The 26,192-nt window shown below is 48.7% G+C and overlaps 1 protein-coding gene across 1 annotated transcript; it reads left to right on the top strand.

Annotated features, from left to right (window-relative positions):
* The first annotated feature begins 441 nt into the window (after positions 1-441).
* On the top strand, positions 442-11,932 carry LOC149366949 (chitinase-3-like protein 1). Its single transcript, XM_089566139.1, has 6 exons — positions 442-669; positions 4,920-5,014; positions 7,053-7,164; positions 8,986-9,147; positions 9,907-10,020; positions 11,711-11,932. Exons 1-6 carry the CDS (start codon positions 529-531, stop codon positions 11,912-11,914), a joined length of 828 nt encoding a protein of 275 aa, XP_089422265.1. The 5' UTR covers positions 442-528; the 3' UTR covers positions 11,915-11,932.
* Positions 11,933-26,192: the final 14,260 nt, after the last annotated feature.

Raw genomic sequence — 26,192 nt, 5'->3', positions numbered from 1 at the left:
GCTACACATGTGCTTCCTTTCATATAAATTCAGTCGCGAGTCTGTGCTTGCTGTGTGTACCTCCACGTCCTTGTTTTCGTGTGCGCAGTATATTTTCAAGATATGTCTTACCGACTCGCCTAGCAACGCACTCTTTTGAACTACGTCTTACAGTTTGGTGGCACTAAAAAGAGCTACACAACGAGTGATGTAAGGAGTGCCGACTGGGGTGTGCCGCACGTCACTCGACACTGCGATCATGCCACGCTGACGTCACGAGTTTAACGTTTTACTGGAACCGTATTCCATAAGCTTTCCATTTTGAATTCAATTACGAATATGAATTTAGTCGCGAGTCTGCGCTTGTTGTGTGTACCTTCAGGTCCTTGTTTCTGTGTGCGCAGTATACTTTGAAGATATTTAAGACGTAGTATAGAGGGGCAGCGGCGTTCGACTCGCTATGCCGACGCAGGCGCGTTCAAGAAGTTCCTCCACGTGCGTGAGACGGCGGGCGACGTGCGCCTTCTGCTCTCGGTGGAGCTGAAGTCGATGCTGCACACGGGCTGGTCTCCGCAGAAGCTCGCCTCCGACGCCCGCGTGTGGCTCGACCGCAGCGGCGTCGACGGGCTGCACCTGGCGGGACTGGACCTGCTGCCCAGGAACGTGGAGAACGTCACCCGCATCATCACGGTACCCGAACCGCCTTCTTTTAACACTGAGAAGAAAAAACAAAACAAAAAATTCAGGGGGCACTTTGACTGTCTAAAGTGCGTAGAGGCGAAAGCGTTTTCCGCACCACTTTCAGTGCTTCTGTGGCACTGGTGGCGTCACATGTAATTGAGTACTAATTACTAAGTGATGACAAATCACTAATTAATGGTTAATTACTGATTAATGCCTGAATACTAATTAACTGCTAATTAAGCTTAAGCGTAAGCTTCGCCTTTAGGAGTGGAACGCGACAGCGTACGTGTTGTAGCGCTGCCAGGGAGTCCACGGAACGCCACCACCCGTTCGGCGGCGCGATGCCTTGCCGTTTCAACGCAACGGTTTTTGAGGAAAAGAAATGGCGCAGTAAATCTCTGTCATCTCGGTGGACACCTGAACCGCACCGTAGAGGAACGGAGGAAGTGGGAGTGAAAGAAGAAAGACGAAGATGGCCCCTAATGAAGAAAATGAAAATTGTATTTGAGTAAAGAAAATTACCCAGTAACTGTCTCACATATCTCGGTGGACACCCGTCAAAATCCAGGGGGGGGGGGGGGGGGGGGGCACTTTTTTGACCTAAAGTGTGGTCACTGATGTGTGGTTAAGATGTTAAGCTTCGCCTCTAAGAGTGGAACGCGACAGCGTCTTGCAACGCTGCCAGGGAGTCCATAGAACGCCATCGCCCATTCGGTTCTACGCCTCGCTCGTCGGTAAATTGGTTTTTGAGGAAAGGAAATGTATTTCTCTCTCATATCTCGGTGGACACCTAAACCTCGCCGGAAGGGAAAGGAGGAGGATGACAGTGAGCGATGACACCGTATTCACTAGACGTGCCTTTGTTCATTCCAAACCATCGAGCTAGCATGGCGGAGTGGATAGCATGCTCGTCTCGCACTCCGAAGACCGGGGTTCGGTTCCCGAGCTCGACCAATTTCTTACTAGGTTTTATTTATTTACATGGCGTGACTAGACAAGTTAATTAGGCTAATTGGGTAATTAAGCAATTAACTAAGCTCAGTCCCACTTGGAGCATCACTATATGGTCCCTTCAATTGGTTGCATGGATACTAGCCAAAGTACAATTGGCCCCGTTTGAAATTGGCGCACTGTGACATCACGACCGTTTCGACCAACTGAAAAGCGTGACATTCTCTGTCGACAACTGCTGCTTACAACGATGAGACATTAAAGGCTTTCGCCTTAAAATAACAGTCAATTCAGCTTACGTGGCAAAATGCGAAGCATGTGCCCTAGCACGCCGCGTGCCATTTCGCTTTCGGTTCGAGGCTGGGGTTTCAAGGTCAGGTTTCAGGCAAAGATCTGCGACATCGGTGATTGGGGACACCTTTGGTAACACACTATGAAATCTTGGGACCACTTAATTAACAAACCTTAGGGGGCCACTGCGACAGCGGTGTGGTCTGGATCCATTGCGCACTGATGGAAGTTGATGGAAATAAAAGCAATTAAATTCAATTCCCCTACTGAAAAAAGTTGTATGAGACAATGACTTCATACAGGCTTAGTCACACAACTGTCATAGAATTTGTATGATATTGTATGATATCTGAGTGATAAATGTATGATTTTGCAAAAATATATTACAGTTGTAAGGTAATTTTGAATGATTTGTATGATAAGTATAGAACAAACTGTATGAGTTTATTGCATCATACAGCTTTTTTGAGCAGGGATCAAAACGTGAGGCGTGGTCAGTTGCATTTTATTTCTTAGTGCTGTGCTGTTCATTGCCGTTTTCCTATTCTTTTGTTGCTTAGGTACGTCGTATTATGATGTATTAGCTATGTGGTCTGTATTGCCTGTTTTCTCATGCTTGGTTGCTTAGGTGTATCGAGTTATGTGCCGTGTTTATTTTTCACTGCAATACCGAGCTTATTATGCAGGGTGGAGGCTGCAAAAACGTGGAGGTTTTTGTTTCTGCTAGCAAAATTAGACCAATTAAAAAGCATTTCCCAACAAGGTGAGTGTCAGCTGCCGCAGGATCACGGCCATCGTGAAAGATGACTGTCGGCAAAAAGCTAATGCTATGTAAAAGAACCCAAGAACTTCAACTGACCTACTGCAGCATTGGCGCATGAAAGAATATTTATTTCGCTAGGCTTTTTATGCTGTGTCGCTTGGTATGCATTCGCAGTTTTACCGTTCGTAGACTCTCAGAAGTTATATAAGTGGCTGATTTAAATCATATAGTCATTGCGGCTTTCTTTTTTATTACATATACTTTCTGGATTTCATGAATATAGGGGCCACTTTAGAAAAAAATTCTATGGAGTTTCCAACATATTTTAGACGTTTTCACTGACGACATTACACAGTCAATGAAAATCGTATTTAAATATCAACTAGAAGCGCTGAGGTGTTTGCTCACGGAAAGCCGCCCAAGTAATTTACACCTAACAGAATGTGCAAAACACCAAGAAATTTTTTTATCCTCGCGATTAAAGAAGTGACAGTTGTACTGCTGCCCTTATTAAATGTGTTCATTCTCAAAGCCGGTTGAGTAACGTGACCATAGATGGTATACTCCCGAGTGCACCCACCTCCCGACTAACGTAGTCCTGATGACGTACTCTAAATGAAATAACATACTGAAATGAACACGGGAGACAAACTGAAGCTGGCCGGTATCGATTTAGCACTGAGTTCTGTTGACAAAAACGATATTTTCAAAAGACAGAGGAACAGCTTTAACAAGTTGGCGAAAAACGGGAATGAAAATGGAATCGAGGTGCCACCCCTGCCGGGCATTTTTCAAAGAAGCAAGCTGTTATCTTTCAGCCTCGGATCTCTGGAGCCCGGTTGCTCTGCCACTCAGTTCCAAACGGTGATCACGGATCATACTCTCTAGCTGTTAGTGTCGCTAGTTTAATCATATGGCGGGGAAAAGTGTTCAACTATTTAAATCCAATTCTCTCAGCAGATTAGCGACCGATTCTCTAAGCTGATTAAGTTGCCGAAACACCAACATGCTTCGTTTTTTGCGATTGTGCATTTTTTCTTCATTCGCTGCAAAAAAAAAAAATACGCAGTATGTCAGCCCACGAAGATCATCATCAACCAGGCTGTTGACTCAAACACGATCAATCATTTCTACATCAATAAAAGGGTCGTCTTCACTGTATTCTTTGTTTTATTTTTATTTTGTTTTGAGGGAAGACGTCTGCAGCATTGGTTTAACAATCTTTCTTCCTGAGGGATGAAACACGACACAATATTTCGTTGACCGCTTGCAATACCAGCCGGGCTACACGCATGCCTTATGAATTTAGGTTCCAATTATCATTCACGTCTTTATTTTTCATATGCGTTGCCATGAGAGGAAGGATGATATTCTTCGAAAGGATATGGCTGCTAGTGTCTTTTGTTCACGCATAGATCCAATAAACACCGCGATGGCAAGAAACTTGAGCATAGAGTTAGTATGATAGCAAAAAGAGTTATTGTAGTGGGCACTGTCTTGGATATTGCACGTTTTAATCGCAGATTTTAGAAACAAATTAAATAAGCATAACCCTCGGACTCTATACCAGAAATTACGGCATACGTAAGGATTGAAAAGTTCAAACCAAGGAAAACACAAGGGAATGTTATCTGCATGTGACTGTGAGCAGGAAAATGGGAAGTTAGTTAAGGAATGAATTCAGATGGGTAGTTTAGATGGATAATTTATTAGGTTTGGTTTGGTTTTGTGGGGTTTAACGTCCCAAAGCGACTAAGGCTATGAGAGACGCCGTAGTGAAGGGCTCCGGAAATTTCGACCACCTGGGGTTCTTTAACGTGCACTGACATCGCACAGCACACGGGCCTCTAGAATTTCTCCTCCAAAGAAATTCTAGCCGCCGCGGCCGGGATCGAACCCGCGTCTTTTGGGCCAGCAGCCGAGCACCATAGCCACTGAGCCACCGCGGCGGCACAATTTATTAGGGAGTAGAAGAAAAGATTAACATCCCGCCGGTGGGATCGAAACCCTCGCACTCCGTTTCTGTAAAATTATCTTTCATCTAGCATCATTCCCTAATTTATTCCCTACCTTAGCACCACAAGAGAACGCTCCCTTGGGCTTTCCTTGAATTCAAAGGCTTTTTGATTTATTAAAAGTACAGCTCCATTTATGGTACGATCTGTAGAAACTTATACGATCTCCTTCGGCTGGTGCAATTAGATGTGAGTGGCTGACATCGTACTGTTATATTTTTCTTTTCATTTTGCAGGCCCTGCGAGACTCGTTCAAAAGGCAGTATCTGATCACCATCGGTATCGACCGCACGCAGAAGACCGTGGAGAGTGGTCTCCTCAAGATCCTCAAGTAGGAAATAATTTCAGGGGCACCTCTCCCTTGACTAAACAAGCCCTAGCCAATCTCTAGTGTCACTGCTGTGTCATGTACGATACAGAAATTAGGAGCGAGCTCTTTAGTTTAAGGACACCTGTTTTATGTATTCAATAATTCCTGTAGGCCTAAGATGTCCCACACCGTTGTTTAGGTGACGTTAATGCAGTTGAATGACCTTTATTATGAGATCGCTGAAATGCTATGGATCAAAGAGTAGCACTTCGTCAACCTAGGTGTTCTTCCAATCTTTTGTTCTTCAAAGGAACTACGAACTATAGCATCCAGTAGAATTTGCAGACAGGGATAATCTAACACGTAACTAGTACACCGTTTTATGACTTTTCATTTTTATTTTCCGGGACATGCAAAAGATAGCTTTCTTAAATTTCTCTGGGTACCCCGGAGTCTCTCACTAGTGCGAGACCGTTCTTCGCAGAGCCCAATTCGATGGACTAGCATAACACAAAAATCTTGCGAGACTGTTGAACCTGCATGCCTGCGCATGTCAGATATTCTTCGTTACAACACCAGGTAAAATTAAAACTAACGGGTTGTTTCCATGAAGTAAGAACGGCACATAACCTGGAGTATGAAAACGGGCCTGCGAAAAAAAATAGCCAGTGCTTCGACTTAATTTGAGAAATGTGTACGAACTCCAAGTGGTGGAAATGCCCGGAGCTCTTAACTGCGGCGTCCCTCATAGCGTAAGTTTCTTTGGGACGTAAACCCTAACAAACCAATAAAATTTCTAAACTATAGAGTATGAGTATGTACAACGTCAGAACTCTCCATTATCAATTTCCAATATCTGCATTAACGGAAAACAGTATGTTCTGAACAAAAGCGAATGTTCGAGCTGCAAGATTCGTGACAGAGTAGAATCATGGTGTTGACCGCATAGAGGAAATAAATGACCATTAGTCAACTATGGAAATCTAAGCTTATACTTTAATCTACCAGCTGCAGAAATTAACAGCAGCAGTGAAGAATACGTAATGGGGGAAGAGTTTTGAAATATGAACGAACAGGACTCCGGCGTAATCCTGCTGTCAGTCGCTGCTGACATTATCTACTGCTCATTCACGTCATTTGACGTTGATTTATTGGAACAAATATCTCTCTTACGCCGCGGTGAGCGAGGAAGCATAATGTCACGTAGCGCGCCAGCAGAGGATAAAGGCTTTGCCAGGCGCCCAGTTCATTCACGAGGTCACTCGCGGCATCGATAACCGCAACTATTCGTACGTCTAAAATGGAAATGCACGCTTATTAATGGAGCAAAGACAAAATTTCTAACGCAAACAAACAATATGATTTATTTCACTCGCGTGTGGAGATAGATGCTTTCAAACAAGTTTTAGTGTAAGGTGTTGAGTGGAACATAATTTAATAAGATTCTGAACGTTGTCCGAGGAGCTCCTCTGCAGTTCCACACGCATCGAATGACGCCAAGGTGCATTAACCCCAGTTACTATGACGTCACCAAACTCAGTGGTTGTTCACAGAAACAACCAATACTTTCTGGCGACTCCAACGTCGTCAGGAATGTGGGTATCGAGATTGGCCGTTCGGCTGTGACGTCAGGATGCACTGCAGAGCTAGCGCCGACCGAGGCCGCAACTGCCGGTACAGAATTAATCGTAATTAATTATTCACTCTGCGAACTGGTATTTTGACCTCATTTTCATAATTTTTAGGCCCGGTCGCATCTTCGAATTCATGAAAACGCACGCCCAAAACTTTGTGTTAGTATCCCTTTAACACATCTATATTTTCTTCGCTGTATATAAATCCTTTATGCATACGAATGCTGCGGCAGATATCCCAAACTTTGATAAGGCAAGCGAGAACAAAGTGCGGTCAGACGCTGATATACACCCCAACGTACTTTCCAACCAGTCGAAATCCGGATGTCACAGGCATCTGAATAGGTTGCTTATGCGCGTGCCAGCGGTCGCGCTTCTCGCGCGCTTTTGATAGCGTCGTTCCATCGTGGTTGTATCCCGTGCAGGCTGGTGGACTTTGCGAGCTTCAAGACGAGCTACGTGAGGCACACGGACGAGCGAACCACGCTGACCAACCCGTACAGCAAGTACGACAACAGCACCTCCTCACAGTTTCTGGTAAGGGCATCGACACATCCTTGGCCTTAATAATGCCTCTTTATTTGGAGCCACGCTAAAAAGTGCGGTAGGTTCAGTACAGTGCTTCCAAGAAATCCTTCCTTCACATTGGTGGCTTCCTTTAATAAGGCAGTAATTACTCCTTACATCAAACAACTAAACAGTTAGTACGAATGGTTAATTGATCCTAATCACAACCGAGTTATTAGCATTAACTAATTACCCCTAAAGATTGCTCTGAGTGATGTCCTTTCTAGTCAATCCTGTCTCTAAAACGCCAGTAATTTTGTTCAAAATCATTAGCGCCGAAGTGAGATTTACTTAGGCTTACTTTTTCAGCCAAACTTCTTTTCTGCCGCTGAGGGGTGTGGTCTTACTGTTCTCACTAAAACGGTACGAGTTAGCCGGTTCTCCACACACAATTCATCTGTGCGCGCAAGATTTTACACGCTTGCGTATGCGTCTAAAATTTTCAAGCTTGTTAGAGGCTATGCGCGCAGATTGTCTTGAGATTCCGGGGTCAGAGAACAATAGATTGCGGCTGGGAGTCATGATGGTTCCTATTCCCACGACTGCCACTTGTGCACTGCTACGCTCGCCGCCAAAAATATAGTTTACAAGCTGGAGGACCTAAGTTCGCCCAATAAGGTGCTAGTGTCTCGAAGCGTTCGTCTCTTATCTGCCTGCTGTTACCGCTGCGTGACATCAGAAGGGGCTGGCATGTCATATACTATTATAGCCAGCCACCTATGAGCGTGCGAAGATAACTCCGCGGGAACAGATCTAACAGTTGGTTGGTTTATGGGGTTTAACGTCCCAAAGCGACTAAGGCTATGAGAGACGCCGTAGTGGAGGGCTCCGGAAATTTCGACCCCCTGGGGTTCTTTAACGTGCACTGACATCGCACAGTACACGGGCCTCAAGAATTTCTCCTCCAAAGAAATTCCAGCCGTCGCGGCCGGGATCGAACCCGCGTCTTTTGGGTCAGCAGCCGAGCACCATAGCCACTGAGCCACCGCGGCGGCCCAGATCTAACAGTGTCTGAGCTGTGCATGTGGCATGCGGTATAATGGTCGCCATATTCGCTAGGCAGAAACGCTCCAATAGGAAGATTTACACAGCGCTAGACTGCACAACGTCGGTGTACCGCCACTGCTAAAAGCACATACGAAGATGGTTGGGACAGGTTAAGGTGCGCAGGCTATAGCTGTGGGGTCACATAAGACTGAGGAGTTTCGGCGTATGTGAAATGGCAGCAGGAGGGTAGCAGTATACACTGTGCTAAAGCTTTCCATCATACATGACATTTAAATGCCGCTGTTGCTTGACCATTTGCCCCCCCCCCCCCCCCCAGCCGTTGTTTTCAACTGTTGCAGGACGAAAATCACGGCGCTATCTACATTTTGTTGTATAGTTTTCGGTCGCTAGAGGTCATTTCTAAAGCTACCATTCTGCCCGTCGCAGTTGTTCGATGTCTAAAGAGTTCGGTTAATGAGCACGAGGAAGTGAGATCGAATCCCGGTCATGCGCGGCAGGGCAAAAGGCGCCCGTGTGCTGAGTGATCGATGTTAGCACAACTTAACGATCACCAGGTGATATACATTAATCCAATTCCCTCCAATACGCCGCCATTCGCAGTCTACATGCAGCTTGAGCATGTTAAACCCTATAAAACTAACTTTTGTGGTTGCCTCATATACAGCGGCAGCCAGGCTGCCATTCGAAGCGCCGTGGTAGAATACGAGCACAAGGAAAACAGTGCCCGTTTTACTTTTTCTAATTCATCACTCGCTCTCACTATTCGTCGCGCAACGCACGCAGAACCGCGAGATCGACAACCTGGCCCAGCTGGCTGCCCGGTCCCCCAAGTCACGCCTGTGCTTCACCCTCACCCTGGGCGGAAACCAGTTCCAGCTCCGGGACGCCGCGCACCACGGACTCGGGGCTGCCGCGAAGCACATCAGGGACGCCTCATACGGGGAGGCAAGCATACAGTCGCCTATGAGCCTTCTGTCAGAAGCGCCTTCGAGCCTGCAGGCAGTTGAGGCACTACATTGGGAATATCTAACCACTTTAATCATTGTTTTGTGCTGTGAACGGCTGAAAGCAGTGAGCGCAGTTAATATAGCAAGAATATCGGCTTCAGAATGATGGAACTTTCCCTTTTATGGTTTTATTAAAGAGCCGTTTGTGTATGAAGTTACTCCATAAAAACAGTAGGAGACACTTAAGCTCCGCCTTAATGGTATGACGCAGCAATAGCTTTAGTCGATTAACGCCTATGTAAAACCCTGCATGGCCAAGCCAGACCGTGCCTGCGCGGCCTATAGGGGGGGCATGAACGAATCTGATTGGAAGGGTGCTGTAGGGTTCGATTCCCCTCAGCCTTTCATCTCATTTGAGAAGCCGTTGTTGGCAGCTGCTCCCAAATCGGCCATGTCACGTGACATCGCACAACCCTACGACCAATCTGTGCCCGGCCATGTCAGCTGTTAGCTAGCACCTGCCAGGGCCATGCCCGTGATTTTTCGCTCCCAACGATGACAACGCCGACGCCGGGTTTTCCGGAGAACGAGGCCTTTAATGCTATCTCGTTAAAATTGCACATTATTCTGGGAAGGTTCAACGTTCAACGTATCTTGCAATGATCCTGGCTTTCTTATTTTCTGGTAACTTGAGGCCTTGGTCAGAATGCAGTCGCAGAGTGTTTCACCGCTTCTTCGAACTTTTTGCTTGGCGCAGATTTGCAAGAGGCAGTGGAACGAGGTGAAGTACATCGAGCCCGCAATCGGCTACTACGCGCGCAGCGGGATGACATGGGTCGGTTATGACACCGAGAAGACCATTGCGGCAAAGGTGAGCTCCTGTTGTCCGGCTCCATTTAGCGGGGGTGCATATGGTTGCGCCATAAAATGGACCCAGTACTCACGACATCACTTCCGTTTAACGTTTAGACACCGAGGAAATTTTTAGCAGAAATGCAACCTCGCGCTCTTTTGCGGATGACAGCGTTTTATTTTGGTTTGTTAAAGGCAGCGCACATCACTGCTGGCCAGCGTCGAAGCACCATTTTTAGTGTGCTTTAAAATTAGCATGCTGTTAAGGAACGAGAAGTACATGAAAGAAGTGCGGGTGCCTACCACGCACAATCCTGGACATATTTCGGTAGGTACACCTTACGTGTGCTCTGAATCATGCTGCTAAAGCTCATGATATACATCTGCGCGCACACCGAAGGCGCCTTGGTCTTTAAAATCTACGTAGGAGCTGAAGAAACTGAACTGGTGTCGCTACTCCTTGCCGCAACTAGTAAACCAGCACCGCACGGAGTACCTAACGCCAACGCCCCCTTGAAGCAGCATGTAGGTCTGCATGAAATCTATTTCCGCGGTCTTTGATTAGGACGGTACCGGTTGTTTCGCGCTCCTACTTTATGGTTGCCTGGTTCGATTGCAGTGACGGTGGTCGAAATAAAGACGGAGACCTCCATTATGTAAGCACCGGAGTCTGACGTTTTCGTCAGACTCCAGGACCGTTCACTCTAAACGGAAAGGAGTAAAAAGGCAGTAAGCTGTCCTCTAGCACACACCTTTTTATAAAGGGGTGTGCGCAAGAGAATACCTTACTCCTATTTTACTCCCATATTGGCGTATTCATGTTTAGTGTTGTCTAAGTGCTAGAACGGAATGTTAAGATTTGAAGACTCGCCACATTGCTTCGAACTTCGGAATATCAGAATACCGTAGCTCCCGTATTATGATAGCGCGCCATCAGAGCAGGACGTCCTGTCGTTGAGTCGCTGTGATCCGTTCGGCCTGGAGATTTAACTGAAACACGTGTGTAGTTTAAATTTCCCACTAGAAAAGCCTGGAATGATTTGATCAATGACGTCGTACTTCGCTGTGATTCATGACGTTTAGATCCTCCCATGATGAAAATATTTGCTCTGCAACACACGTTTTATGTAGTAATCCTTAAAAAGGATGTTTAGTGTTAATGAATAAAAAAAGCCACCTCGTGCATTAATGCAGTGAGAGCTTCATGACTGTCGGCTACGGCTCCTTCCTGTACGATGCTTTTTTTTCTGTTGTCCATTTTAAGTAATCGATTGACAGATTACCACACCTCGAGAGCTTGTGCAGGAGAACGTGCAAAGTTTGTAAATCGGTCTTCAAAACACTGCAGTTCTTAACACTGCGGTGTCCATGTAATGCTAACGAATCGATCGTCCAGCTCTCTAGCACGGCTACGCCAATTCTAGCGCTATCTGTCAACTTCCTCCACTGCTCAAAACGACTTTTAGTTCAAGGTCACCTATACCACTGCCCCTTCCAGCGGGTTCCACGTCGACGGTTTTCGCGTATAAAACAAGTACACGACCCTAGACGCTTCCACCGTGCTTAAGACGCAGATGACAATTGTTTTAAAGGCTGAATCCCGTCAAATTCCTACGTTCTTTGTGAAGGAAGTTCCACATGCTAGAACGCTGCTCCTTGATGGGCCCAGTTTTGTTTGTAGCGTTCACAGCTGCCTCTCGTTCACATAGGTGCGGTTGGCGCTGCGCAAGCACCCTGACCTGTGTGTGATGCTGGTTCAAGTGGACAAGGACGACATCCGGGGCATCTGCTCCGAGAAGCACTTCCCGCTCGTGCAGAGCGTCAAGCACGCCATGCGCATCTACCACCGTGCGCCACCGGCACTGGACGGACGAGTGGGGAGGCCGAGTGCTACCCGTTCTGACCGCGAATAAAAAAAAACTGGGAAGGAATCTCGGAAGGAAGAAACGTTCGTGCTGGACAAATACACTGCCGAGGCGCTATTCGCAGTATCTGTTCTATGATAATCATCTTACACCTATACCACCGTAGAAAAAACAGACTATACCGTGTAACAAAGCTGGCTCTTGCGTGCAGGACGAGAATTCTCGGCCGTTGATGCTCGTCTACACTGCAATCCTCACCGCAATCAGAGCCTTCCGTGAGTATAGTGAAAGTATAGGCGTAACGGAGCGGTAAGCCTGCAAGCCGCCAGAGGTGGGAAACTAATCCCGTTACACGGTCTATAGATTGTCCATAGACTGTTGTCTATAATAGAGGCTATAGACTTTCTATAGAAAAATCCTATAGACTAGTGGCTAGTCTCTAGGCAATACAAAACCTTATAGACAGTGTACAGACAGTCTACGTATAGATTTATGGCCATGCACTTTTAGCAGACTCTTGTCTGTAGACAGTCGATAGACTGACTACAAAAAAGAAAATGTAGGAAGGCAATAGATTCTGAAACATGTTAGACAGTCTATAGGCCACTTTTGAAGCTATGAGGCTTTGACATCTCGAGGTTGACCTCGACTTCGAAGTGACAACCCCAAGGGTCAAAATGACCTGTGAGGCCAAACCTGTGTATGTTGAATTTAAAACGACCCCGTCCTTCGTACGTCCAGCAGATTAAACAGCAAGCTCCTGCATGAGTTTTGAGTTAGGTCGTCTTCAGTGAGGTTGGGTTTATGAGGAGTTGGCTTTTCGCACTTGTCGTACCTTACTTCGACGAACGCCCCTTCCGAATGGGGTTTGAGCACAACGTCGAACTGCACATTTCCACTTGGCATACGGTCACCTCTATCCGGAATATTGGATGCTGCAACCCAATCCTAGTTTTCGGCGCGTCTCCCGTAGTGTCTTTTCAGACCGAGCCTCTCGGACGACACTGCCGGTTGGTCTTCTCGGAAACAGTGCTGCGACCACGGCGACTGAATCTTAAAAAAAGCGACAAAAAATTGGTAGTTCCTTAGCACGGCTGTGCGAGGATATGAGTAACGAAAGCAGGACTCAGACCTCTCATCCGGCTGCTGTCGCTGCTGCTAGCGGTCGAGACATCGGACGTTAAGCGTGCCCGTCTCGCGGCGGCATACTCACGGCGTTCAACGCGCTGTTCCCCCGTTTCCTGGGCGATTCGTTTCCTCTTCATCTCGTTCCGATTTCGATTCTAGGCATCCTTCTGCTCAGCAGACTTGTCGCCGTCCATACTGCCTCCTCAACTGTGGTTGCGGCGCACGCGAGCTGTCCTTTTTAATCCTCCGACATGTTATCAGGCATGCACCATAGCTGGCGAAGCGAGCGGAGGCGAGAACAACGACGAGGCAAGCGGTGTGACGTCATACCAAACGGCGGCGGCGGCTCCGCGGCGAGGCGCGCGGTGTGACGTCATGCCAGATGGCGCGGCGAGCGCGCGGCGTCCGCCAGCTGCGGCGGTTGCTAGGCAACGGCTCAAGGTTGGTCTCTGTGCCTCCTCGGAGCACCGGCACATCGAAATCGCAAGTTCGTGGCCAATGTAGCATTCATTAGAAAACTAGCGAACGGCAGCCCGGCGGCTGGCGGCTGTTCGCGGTAGATCAAGCCTTGCCATCGGGCTAGACAGGTTCGCCGGGTGGTCAGCCACCTGCCGGAAGCGGCTAATGTGCGTTATCAGTGCGGACCAATCAGGGCGCGACCGCGACTGCTTCTGCCCGCTTCCACACGCCACTCTAAGTTCGGGCAACATGGCGGCGCCCAGGCATCTCCGTTCAGTACCAATTCGTCGTTGCCGCTGTACTGTGCTGTGCCGCAAGTTCACGGCAATGAACGACGCACGAAGCTTGCGGTTTCTCTGACGATGGCCGCAGCACAAACTTTTAGCGATGACACTAGCCAAATTTTCAGATTGCTAAAATCGCGCAAATTTTCAGAGCAGGTAGGCTTAGTCGGTACGCGTTGTTTGACGTCAGAAAGCGTGGAAGGTAAAGGTTAACAATTTTTTTTCGCAGAAAGGGGTCACAAAGAATAATTTGTCTGTGTCACAATTGAATAAAGAAATAGCTTAATTGCAAATGCAAAGCTGTTCTTTTCAGCATTTTGCTGAGTATATAGAATAACGCCCGTTTCCAGCAACATTGAAATCATGGCGGTGGCGGCCTGAGAGCGGCCGCCTGTTTTTCGCCGCATGTGGTGCTGGCCGAGCGAAGTTCGCCGTGGAAGTGCGCGCCACATGGCTCGGTTTTAACGGCGCGTTCAGTTTTCTTCTCATACCCAGCAATTCAGGACAAACGCATTTTTCATTTTGAAGGTGCTTATTCAAGCTACCTTTTCGCATATTGTAAAATTGCACTATAACAATCAGTACATCCGCAGGTCCCTTTTGGGACGCTTGTAGTTTTATGCTAATTACAGTAAAAAAGAATGCACCCCATTGGTTTTCTATAGCAGTTTTAATTACTTGGTGCAAACGCAGGACAAAGTTTAAAAGGTAGATTTTGTTGCGCATATGAAAGTTACACCATCGCCTTCAATGCGTTAATAGCAGGACAGTACCATAACACAGCTGCCTCACAATTAAAAAGTGATGTCCATGAAAGCTAGACTTGGTTGTTATAGTTACGGTGTTTTCGTTAGAGTGAGGTCTCCGTTTGCTGGCAGTGCTCCTCCTCTTATCTTTTTTTCACCAGTTTTGGGCAATTACCTGACGTATACCGAGTCCTTTGTATCCACTAGTAATCTTTGGTGGAAAAAGCACTCTTGATTAATAGCCTGATTCTATGCCAGCGCCTGCTTTACGGTATCCGTGTTGTGCCTGCTTCCAATAATGAATTGACCTAAACCATCGTGCAAGCCGGGGGCGCACCTGTTGATAAGCAAATTGAAGCACTTATTTGCGCGTCGTATTTTGCTCTGTAGACACTCAGACAGGAGTTCATCTATGCACAGATCACTGACTACAGATTTTGAAATTGAAACTGAAATTGCAAAGATTTATTTGAGCCGAGTAGAGTAGATACAGCGTCTGCTCCAGGGGCAGAGGCTAAAGGCTATGGCGCCTGACGAAGGCCTCCGTTCTTCTTAAGTCTGCGAAAGTGCAATAATGTTTTGCAATAACAATAAGGTAAGGCAGATAAAAAAAAGAGTGTAAGTAGTACTAATATAATCAGAACATCCACACTGCGCGGCATGACGCCATATCTACAATAAAATGCAAGCATATTATACAGAGGTTCTGTTCAGTATGAATGTACTATGGAAAACACTTATAAAGATGAATTAAAAACCAGGATACAATTCAAGCACATCTTCTGCAGACACATGAACAAAGCACTAGTCACACTCCATACAAAAAAAGCTGCTGTTATTAGGACATTGTTCTTCCTGTCGTCTTGGAAAGCCTCTTTTATGCGCACAGCACACTTGACGCGGAGCATTATATATCTCTAATTCACGCTAACTGTTCGAACTTTTTCACACAAGCCGCACCTAGGAAGCTGGTATGTAGAAGGACAAAGCATAGTCGAGGTATAAAAACGAATAAGAAAATAAGCCTCTCCCGCACCACTACTGTATCGCGGGTATAAAGTCAATCAAAATAAACGAATTGGCCCGTAGGATATTGTAATTTTGCCACCCGAAGGTGGAAAGAAATCAATAAGGGAAAGCTACTATAGCCACCCACAGCCAGGTGAGCGGGCCCGGGGAGACTCCCCTTGTCTCCCCTGGGAAGTAGCGGAAGGGATGCGCAAATGGATGGGATGAATGGTTGTAAGGAAATGGGTTGGGATAAGGAATGGGAATGGGGACAGAGAGATTTTTGTTCAGATCCTTCAATTGTCTCGACTCCATTTGTGGCCTGCCTGGCCAGGGCAGGGAGAGCATCGAGATTGCCCAATGGTGCGGCCCCACTCACGGAATGCCCGACCACCCACCAAAGCGATGTGGAGGTGGATGTCGATGTGGAGGTCGCCCAGGAGGCGACCACGGCCACGTTTTTGTGAGGGCTGCCGGAAAGATAGCGGCAGAGCAGCGGTGGCAGCGTCCGACCTAGGCCGAGGTCCAAGCGCTCTCTTCGTCGCGAGCCAACGTCCTCCCTAGCAGGTGCCAGCCACTTCGTCCTTTTCGGGATTCCGCCACCACCGGCCGCTCGAGCCGCTACAGCCCCCCCCCCCCCCCCCCCCCTAGATGATTAGTCGATACTTGTCGATAGAGGGCCGAACATTCGGTGGGTGTCGAGGGACGCGTAGTGGCAGGCGAGGATGTGGGTCAGCCGGTTAAGTGAATCCAGTGCCGGCGGTTCTGGTGCAACAGCTGACGGACATCGCATGAGGTGCTTCGCAGCAAAGATGGCAAGGTTGGTAGCGGGTCGACAGAGTCGCTAAGTGTTGCCGATCCAAACAGTCCGGTAACCAGGCGGACGGCGACGGAAGGCGCAGTGAGGGTCGAGGCGAGGAAATGGGCGTGACGGATGGCATGTGGCCGCTGGGACATGACCACAACGAGCCGTGGACAGAGTGGATTGAACGGTACGGGCGGCCGCACGAGTGGCGCCCCAGCCACTGGCGCCGAGCCGGTCATGGAGGAGGACGCCGGCGATGAAGCGGCGAACGGAGCCAGCCGCGGTCCCGTTGGAGCAACCGGAGGCACGTTCGCGGGCCGTGGGAGCAGAGGCGTCTTGCTAGATGGTGGCTGCAGCGTGTGTACAACCGGAATATGCTGTGGACGACAGGTTGCGGGCGTAGGACGCCCGTCGAACTTGCAGTGGGCGACGGACAATCTAGGGGTGTCAGGCTTCTTGGATGATTCTAACACCGGTGCGGAGCAAGAAGGGCCCACGTCAGTGGCCTGGATTGGCTTGAGAACAGGCGCTGGAACCAGTCAGGGTCCGTTGCGGGGAAATCAGGGTGACTGCTTGTGACTGCCGTCATTGGTTTGGCGTTCTTAACCAGCTTCGTGGGACTTGCAGTGCGGTGCGGTCCTTTGGAGGGCCTGGGTATGTGGCTAGCATTCGTGGTCTTTGCCGAGAATGCTGGAGTATCAGCTGGCCGTGGCGTCAACGTTGTTGCAGAGACCCGTTGAGCTGTTGACGGTAGTGACGAGGTCGATGGTGCTGCCGGAAACCGCGACATTGGCTGCTGCCGCCGAGTTGTCCTTGGCTGCAGGAGGCTCTGGCGACAACGTCAGTCAAACGAATGGAGGCATTGCCAAAGACACGGGTAGGACAATAAGGGGGGCATGACGTGAGTCAAAGCTCGTACTGATCCAAACTGTTGTGTTGTGGAGAGGGGCGGCCGGGCCGAAGACGTTGGGCAGGAGTGGCGGCAAGGGTCTGCTGAGGCGGGCCCGGTTCTGATGAAGGCGGAGTGGGGGCGAGTGAGGCCGGTGCAGGGCCAGAGGCGGGTGGCGGAGAAAGCGGGTCCGCTGCGTCGTAGAGTGGCAGCGGAACATAGTAGGCGCCGAAGTTCGCCAAGACGGCCGCACGCAGCTCATCGTATGGCCGGTAGCCCAAGGCAGAGCAGTCTAGTCGGCGCAGAAGGGCGGGTGGGAGATTATCGCAGAGGATTGTGTGTTTGAACGGCTGGATAGTGACGCCGTTCATGTGCCTCGAACTGGGCGAATCATCCGCCAACGCCCTGGGACCGGAACGCTGGAAGCGGCGGGTCGAAGCCTGGGTCCTGCCAGTACATCATCCTGGAACGCTGCTGATGAAGAAGGGGTGGTTCGCCGGGTTACCACGAGGTGGAAGTCGACATGGAGGTCGCCCAGGTGGCGACCGCGGCCACTTGGGCGTTTATTTGAAGACTGCCGGAGAGATGGTAGTGGCAGAGCAGAGGCAGTAGGGTCCGGCCGAGGTCTAGGTCCAAGGGTTTTCTTCTTCGCGAGCCAGCGTTGATGATGATGATGACGTCTTCAGGCTTAATGGTATATACCCACGGCGGGGGATTGTCCAGGGTTGTTGTTGTTGTTGTAGCCTTTGACAGAATGGCACATACCCACACTGCAGCGTTCTCCCGAGCGCCTGGCAGTCACTTCGTCCTTTTCGGTATTCCGCCTTTGCAGGCCGCGCGGGTCGCTACACACCCCACCCTGACGTCGTTCTGACGTGGTTTTGCGCATTCTGGAAGCAAGTTTTGTAGTGTGACTTCAAAAACACTGGCACAATATATCATGAAAATGGTAGAATAACTGCTAATTACAAGTCGGCACCTACTTTGGTGATTAGTATGTTATGTGGAATGTGGTGCATGGGGGTTCAACATCGATGGGGTTCAATGCCCAGAAGCAACACATTGGCTATGAGGGACGCTTGGGCGAGGGTTTCGTATTATAACTTTTTTCCTTTTTAAGCAATGTGGGATTGCACATCACACTAGCATTTTTGCATTTCGTCTCCACCAAAATGCGGCCACCGCCGTCAGGATCGCATCCGCGACTTTGGGATAAGTAGACGAACGCCAAAGCCAGCCTGACCCACAGCGACGGATAATTTCGTGACTACTATACACAGTTAAATTTTCCGGATCAAAATAAACGCTTCAACTTCTCTCAGCGACTTTCGCTCACTTTGCCGCAAACACTGCTCCGCTGGTGATTTTTAATTGTAAACGACGGAAAAAAATTCATGGGGCACTTTGACGATCTAAAGTGCGCGAGACGAAAGCCTTTCCACGCTACTGTCTGCTACTGTGACTTGGATTGGCCAGTCATGACTAACTAGTACTCTTGAGTACCTAGTCATGAGTACCTAGTCAGGTACTCTTGAGTACCTAGTCATGACTAACTAGTCATGATTGGGTAATGACTAACTAGGCATGACTAACTAGTCATGATTGGTTAATGACGAACTATTCATGAATGGCTAATGACTAGTTAGTCATGACAAATTATCTGATGACTAATTAGTGATGACTAATGAGTTGATAACTGGCTAATGGCTAGTTAGTCAGGACTAATTAGTTGATGACTGGTTAATGACTAGTTAGTCATGACTTGTGACTGGTAATGACTGGTTATGACTTTCACTTAAGACTTAACGGGCGGACGGACAGAGTCATGGCCGCGAGTATGAGCCATTAAAGGCCTTCGCCTTAACAACTGTAACCTATGTGAACGGAGTAAAGCCCAAGGCTCCAGGCTTGTGTAGCAGCACTGTCTTGTGCAGAAGATGAATGCGGAAGTTTCAGCTTACAAACTAAACGTTGTTGACGCCGATAACAATGCCATTTAAAGCAGAAATACTTTCTACTCAGCTAGCAGGTCGAAGTGCGGCGATTTGACCGCGTCAGCTGAGTGACACTGCTACAATATACCACCTCATTTACGGCTAAATCACAGTTTTAACAGACAGGTATCGGGTACTCGATAGAGAACCTGGTGCACTCGAGCAGGTTTTTTTTTGTTTAAATTGAATTAAACCCGTTATCTACTCAAAATGCCAATTCAAGAAACTGTAGTTTGCCAGTGAACGACTCTGAAGGCATCGCACGATGAGCAGCTCATGTCTTGCACTTGTATTAAAGCTGCTCATCATCAGCTAATTTTTGACGATTTCAAGCCTTTTTTAACGCTCGTTACCCTCGACGTGGTTTAATTTGAGAATAACTTCGAAAAGCGCGTTATAGAATGCTTTATTAACAATACTGCATCAAACGCTGCTCGCGTCAATGCCGTCGTCATCCAAGATTGTTGAACGTTTAACATAACCGCAGCGATGTTTATTATGCTGCTAGTGTGCATGTAAAGCAGCCATGACGCACAGACGCAGAGGGTCTGCATACTGAAACGCGCGACAAGCGACTGCAATAAAGAAAGAAAATATCTGCAATGGCAGACGGTTCACTGTTTCAAGTTGCCATTTCTAGATTCTTCACGAAAACACAATCCTAAATAAAGCTTTTTAAGTCCTGCGAAAATATCCACGCTATTTGTAAATTACCATCACCTAAAGAAAATAGCAAAACAACATCGAATTTATTAACATTTTAACGAAGAGCCAGATTTCTGCCCCTATTTGAACTCAAAAATACCTTCTTATTTTCAACTTCTGAAGATATACAGACGTCGACAACAGCCTTATTATTCGATTTTCTTCCTGCCACGGTTGACAATGCGCAAAGCAATCAAAGGTCAACGAACGGAGACAACTGTACACAGTTGAAGATGTTAGTTATCTTCTGTGGGGATCTTCAAATTGAACTTAAAAAAATTTAGAAACAAGTAAGTCGTAGAGTTAACCTTCCATACACAGAAAAACAACCGAATTCTTAACATTTTACAGCGAAAGCAGGGCTACTCGAATTCGCACAAAAATAACGCTGGATTGTCGTCTTTAGGATATATACACACGTCGACAAAAGTGGATATTCTTTAACGCATTTCCCTTAAGTCACGCTTGACAATGTGTCGAACAGTCAAAAGGTCAACAGACAGAGTGGACAGACAGGAAAGTGTACAGAGCTGAAGATTCTCAATTATTATCTCCGGGGCTCCTTCAGAATAATTCTGAAAAAAAAAACTACAGGCAAGTCAGTCGTAAAAGCAATAACTCATATACCGAATCTCAAGAATAACTAAGTTGACAATTAGAGACTGACACCGCTTAAGGAAAATGTTAGCCCTTTTCTTTATTTGCCGACGTGGAATTTGTAAGGAATGTATTTCAGGAACAAAATTATGTGTGCAGCAGGAAGCATATCTCAAATCGCTTCGTGAAGGAAAATAAATCTGTGAGCTTCAGCGAAATTCCACGGAACATAAATTTCCTACCGTAAACAGTCTGTTATATAGGTGCTCCCACTTTAGGCATATGCCCAAATTAATACCGCGTAATGAAAAAATACTGCACTGGAGGCTGTGGGATCTAAGGTATCACGCCACATATTGAATTTGAGTAACGTTCAATGAAGGGAATTTCTGTGCACATATGCAGAACATGGCGGAAACAAAACTATGCAAATGTTAAGGACGGAGGACTGACTAAAGGAACAAATAGCGGACTTTCAACTTTGTTTAATAGTGGAAATTTTTCTGCACATATGCAGTAAATAATCCAAAACAAAATAGCGCCTAAGACGAGGACGTCATGCAGACTACGCAATTGTAGCGCTAATGAAACATCTCGGCGACGAGGCAGTACCATGGACTATACGTGCACAGGGATGCATTTCAATGGCGTTCACGGATAGACAGTTATGTATATGTATACAGGTTGGATTCACGCCCCGTACATAAATAAACGCAGATTTCCATTACTAAAGGTGAAAATCTGGGCTATGGGCTTATCAGGTCTGTAATACTCCCTCGTCGTTTCAGATGTTTCGTTCGCGCTTTTGTTCTTGTATACATTGGGACAGTTCACTTGTACATGCGTCACGACGCAAATTCTATTATCTCTTTCGAAAAGTGACGTGAGGCTGTAGTGCCATTTGTGCAGTGCCACACGCAAAAATATTACCGGCGCCTGTTGAACAGTGCACTCACCACACCGAACTCTGCTCACTGAACTAAAACTCACTTCCTGTTGCCCTAGTGCCTGGATTCCGGTGCTGTGGGAATAACAGCGAACGAGCCTAAAGCTTAATGTACTGGTGCATTATAAAAAGCAGTATTAAATATAACACCTGCCACGGTGGCTTTGGCGTTCCGCGGATGATCTAAAGTCTGCGGAATTGTATCACGGCCGTAGGGGCCGCTTTAGATGGCAGCGAAGTGCAAAAAACGTCCGTGTGCCATGGGGTGTCAGCGCACGTTTTTGCCAAGTGTCGCGACCCCTAGCGCGGATTGGACCGCGCATGTGCCGCAAACTACGTTGTCGAACCCCTCGTGCCATCTTCTCATCTAAGCCGCCGCGGACTCGAAGCTATAGATATGCAACGCCTCAAGCCGTACTACGGCGCCGCCATCTTGCCGGAGCGCGTTTCAGCGGCATCACTATCGCCAAGCGTGTCTGTGTGCTCGCCCTCGCTGACCTCGGAATGTTTACTGCGCTGCACCCGTCGCATGTGGACTGAAGCAACTTGCTCTGGCGTAAATATGCTCAGAATACCAGAACTACGTCCATGTATGCACTGACGGATCTGTTTCACCAATGACATCGACATTAGCTGTGCTGATACCAGCTCGGCAGATAACTGAACTTCGTTCTAGGACATATTTCAACATCAACCTCTACTGAACTTGTGGCTCTTGAGAAGCGATTCAGCACATGCGTGAACAACCTCAGATGTGGTGTGTATTATAACGTATTGGTGACTCTAGTCCGGCGAGCAGGAAGACGGTGAAAATACCTTCAAACGAAATTACGAAAACGAAATTCTTTATTCGGGCTGACTTGAGCCCTTAAAGAACTGCATGATTAGGCGGCGGTGTATCAACAAGCGAGCTCGGCGGTCGTCGAGCACGTCCTTGACGAGGACCACAACTATATAGGGTTTTTCCTTTAACACTTCCTACACGGTTATTCATTTTAATTTCGATAATTTTGCCACAGAGTTGGCGGCGCTGTACTTATTTCTGCTCTTCCCGTGCCTTGTCGCATCCTTCAGATCAGCACCAAAGATTCTTATGAGCCTAATTAGAGCAGACCAGGCGGTTGTAATGATATCATGTTAAGATCACACTTGCTGCAGTGTGCTCACGCGCCCATGGTTCGGCCGTTGTCTGTAAACACGTAGTACACAAGAGCGAAACGGGAAGTTGTGCAGGACTCCCGGTGTTTAATAGCCCCTAAAAAATTGCCAGGCAGACAAGTTTACAGAAACAGGGCGGCGCCGGCGTCAAGCTAGCCGTCTAAAACACACTCCCAATGCTCATTATGCCAGACCAAAGGGCATTTGCTGCTGATTGCTTCGCGATTTCTCGCTTGTAAAGAATTTGAAGCTGCGGGATTTAACATCCCAAAACGACACAAGTGCAATGAGGGACGACGCATTGTAGGGCTCCGGAGTGATTTATACCACCTAGAGCAGGGGTTCTCAAACGTTTTTGCTTGGAGGAACCCCAAAAGCCTTCAATAAGTTCCAGGGAACCCCCCCCTGCTTTCACTTACCAGCAATGTTGTCGAGTGCATTTTTGCAAAGAGAGAGTTGCAAAAGTTAAATGTTTATTGCACGGATTAATACAAATACTAATGTGATGGGTGGTACTGCTTCCCTTTTAAGAGCAAGTCAAAGCGTGGCTCAGAGCACTCAGAGCCAGTCTCATATCAGCTGCCGGGTCAGAGCCGGTGAGGGTTCTCGCGGAACACAAGAAGACAGCCCGCGGAACCCCTGTGTTCCGCGGAACCCAGTTTGAGAACCCCTGACCTAGAGGATTTAAAGGCACATAACATCGGACAAGACCCGGGATTTTGCATTTCACCCCCATCTAAATACAAAGAATGCAGTCGGGATTGATTCCACGACCTTGGAATGGAAGAATGGAAACAACTTTATTACACACACACACAAAGAAAATTCTTCCAGGGTGGTCCCCTACTGGACCAGGAGTCCATGGGCTTGTGCTTCACGTAAAGCTTGTGGGTTTCTAAGTGGACACAGGCCACCACCCACCGCGGGTTCGAGCTTCGCGCGAGCCAAGGGCCCCGATCAGCCGTCACCACACACACACTGGGACACCGTTGCAGCGCACTCAACCTCCGCTGGGAGGAGAGCGATTCGCCGCAAAGAAATAGGCCTCCAAGTTCACAAAGGAGACGTTTATTCACGTCGTCCTTCAGCAGGTACACAAACACTCAATAGTCACCCCGTCCCGGGGGCGCGCGAGGAGCAAGGCTCCGCTGCGCGCACGAAGCGACCAGAGTAATGCGCGCCGCTAACACGCCGCTGCAGGAGAATGTCCCCGCGGCAGTGCTGTGATCTCTCTCTCGTGTCGACCGTTGGGCCGGTTGCGAGAGAGAGTGGGCAATCAACGCAAGGTACGCCTGTCAGAGGTCGCTGGACCCCGCTGGACAGGCTCGAGCCGCTGCAGGTCAGAGGACACGTGCGGGCGAGCTCGAGTAAGCACTGGTCCGAGCGGCAAAGCCGGCACGGACAAAACAGTAGCGTACGCACCTTACGCTGTCTCGGAGGGATCTCTCTCTCTGGGCCCCGCTCGGACGGTCGCGCGGCGCGCGGCCGCCCAAAGCGGGGTCTCGAATTCCCGCCAAAAGGCGCCAATGGCAAAGGCCCTTGGGGAGCAGGGGCGGAGCTGTGGCTAAATGACAGTGATTAGTCACCCAGCCGCCTCTCCACCGCCTGAGGCGGGAGCAAGGGAAAGAGGAGAAACAACGCGGTAGGCCGGCACAGCCGCGCAAAGGCAACGGCGGAAAGCCAGATTCCCACATCCCCCTCTCCTTAAATGCCCTCCTACCCATCGGCAAAGCACGCGGCCAAAATAAAGAAATCAATACACAAAAAAATAAGCTAAACTTCAGTTCCAAAATAAAGAAATGAATACACAAAAAAAACTAGATACACTTCAGTTCCAAAAATAAAGAAATGAATACACACAAAAAAAAAAACTAGCTACACTTCAGTTCCAGCCAGAACAACGTAAGAAAACAAAGGAAAAACAAGGCAAACAAACAAACACTGCCATACGCTTCAGGAACACTAAACAGCTTGCAGATTATATACACGGTACACAAGGAGATGTGAATTCAACTGTACAGCTATGTGACAGGTGGATGTCAGCCCCAAAGTTCGATGGCGCGGCCCAGTGGGCCAGTCGGCGACTCACCGCTCGCAGACTTGAAGTTGAACGGGTTGGGAGGGCCGACGACTGATGGCGGTCTTCTTTCCGTTGATGACGACGGGGCCGCGGCAGAGCACTGACCTCGCGCCCTTGGACACGACATCACGTTCGGGCACAAGACAGTTAGTGCACCCCCTTCACGCCGGCTGAAACGGGCGAGGACGTTCGGCGGCGTCCAGATGTGTAACCTTGTCCACAGCGAGGGGTCCTTCTCATCCTCGCGCTCACGCAGAAGGACACCACGGCACAACTCACAGGCGTCGCCTTGGCTCATGGTTACGCGCGCACACAGCCACAGCCACAAACACGCATACACCGGCACGTGCGCGGACGCTGGTCGGCGACAACGACCCCCCCATCAGAAGCGTCCAGAGGCGCCGCGGCGAGGGTCAAAGGGTGCACTTTCCGCCCCCCCATCGCCCCAAACGCCCCGCCAACTTCCCCTCCATACGGGCCGCACAAAACTCGCACCGCGACACACGGCTCCTTAACGAGCCCACCACCCACAGTCGGGCCGGAAATGAGAAAAGGCTCGCTGTACAAACGACACCTAATCCAATCTATTCCTTCTAGAAGATAAGAGCAAGCACCAGCGGGCTGAAGTTTGCCTATGTACATTTGGGTACGTTAGAACAAAAACAGACGAGCAAGCGGGGAAACGAAAGTGGCTAGAAACTGACTAAAACAAAACAAATAAATAAATAGATAAACACACAAGGCTGGAACTGAGCATGCTGCAAAAACAAAAAAAAAATAACACACCGTGCTTCGCCTAGGTAGGGCCTGACGAGAAAGCTCGCCAGCTAGCTGAGGCTGCGTGCCTTCGGTTGCGGAAAAGTCCGCCGTCCGGCATTAATCACACCGGTGACCGTCGCCTCAGATTGTACCGGTGCTCCGTACGCTTGCGTTCCGCAGCACCAGTTGTGCCTTTGCGCTTGCCTTTGATACCAATGGGTACCGGCGCAAGCTCGTCAGACCGTGACGCGTAGGCCTTCAGGTCTGCGATGTGGGCACGGCTGGTTTTCCCCGTAAGGGGATCCTCCAGCAGGTACGCGAGTGGCGACCAGACTCTGACCACTCGGTACGGACCAAGCCACTTAGGAGCGAGCGAGGCTGAGAACCCCTTGCTCGCATCGCTAAGAACGTGGTTGCGCTTCAGGACAAGATCACCCACCTGAAAAGTCAGGCGGCGGTGCTTGCGGTCATATTGAGCCTTCTGTTGGGCTCTGGCTGCCGCCAAACTCTGCCTTGCTCTGTTGAGAGCCCGACCAAGCCGGTCCCGAAGCGTCGACGCATAAGCAGAGCAGTCTGCCCGCGTCTGCTCATCCCCGAGCTGGCTCTGCACGACGTTTGACATCGGATTCGCCAGCTCCCTCCCGAAATTGAGGAAGGCGGGAGAGAAACCAGTTGAGCGATTCTCAGCTGTTCGGATGGCGAACGCAAACTCGCTCAAATGGTCTGCCCAATCCTTTTGACACTCGGCAAAGGCCGCAAGCATTGGCT

Source organism: Amblyomma mixtum, chromosome 1 (genome assembly GCF_055824585.1).
Source record: "Amblyomma mixtum isolate Tamu chromosome 1, ASM5582458v1, whole genome shotgun sequence".
Taxonomy (NCBI): Eukaryota; Metazoa; Arthropoda; class Arachnida; order Ixodida; family Ixodidae; genus Amblyomma; species Amblyomma mixtum.
Note: the sequence above shows the minus strand (reverse complement) of the source record. Positions and strands in the feature narration are given on the sequence as shown.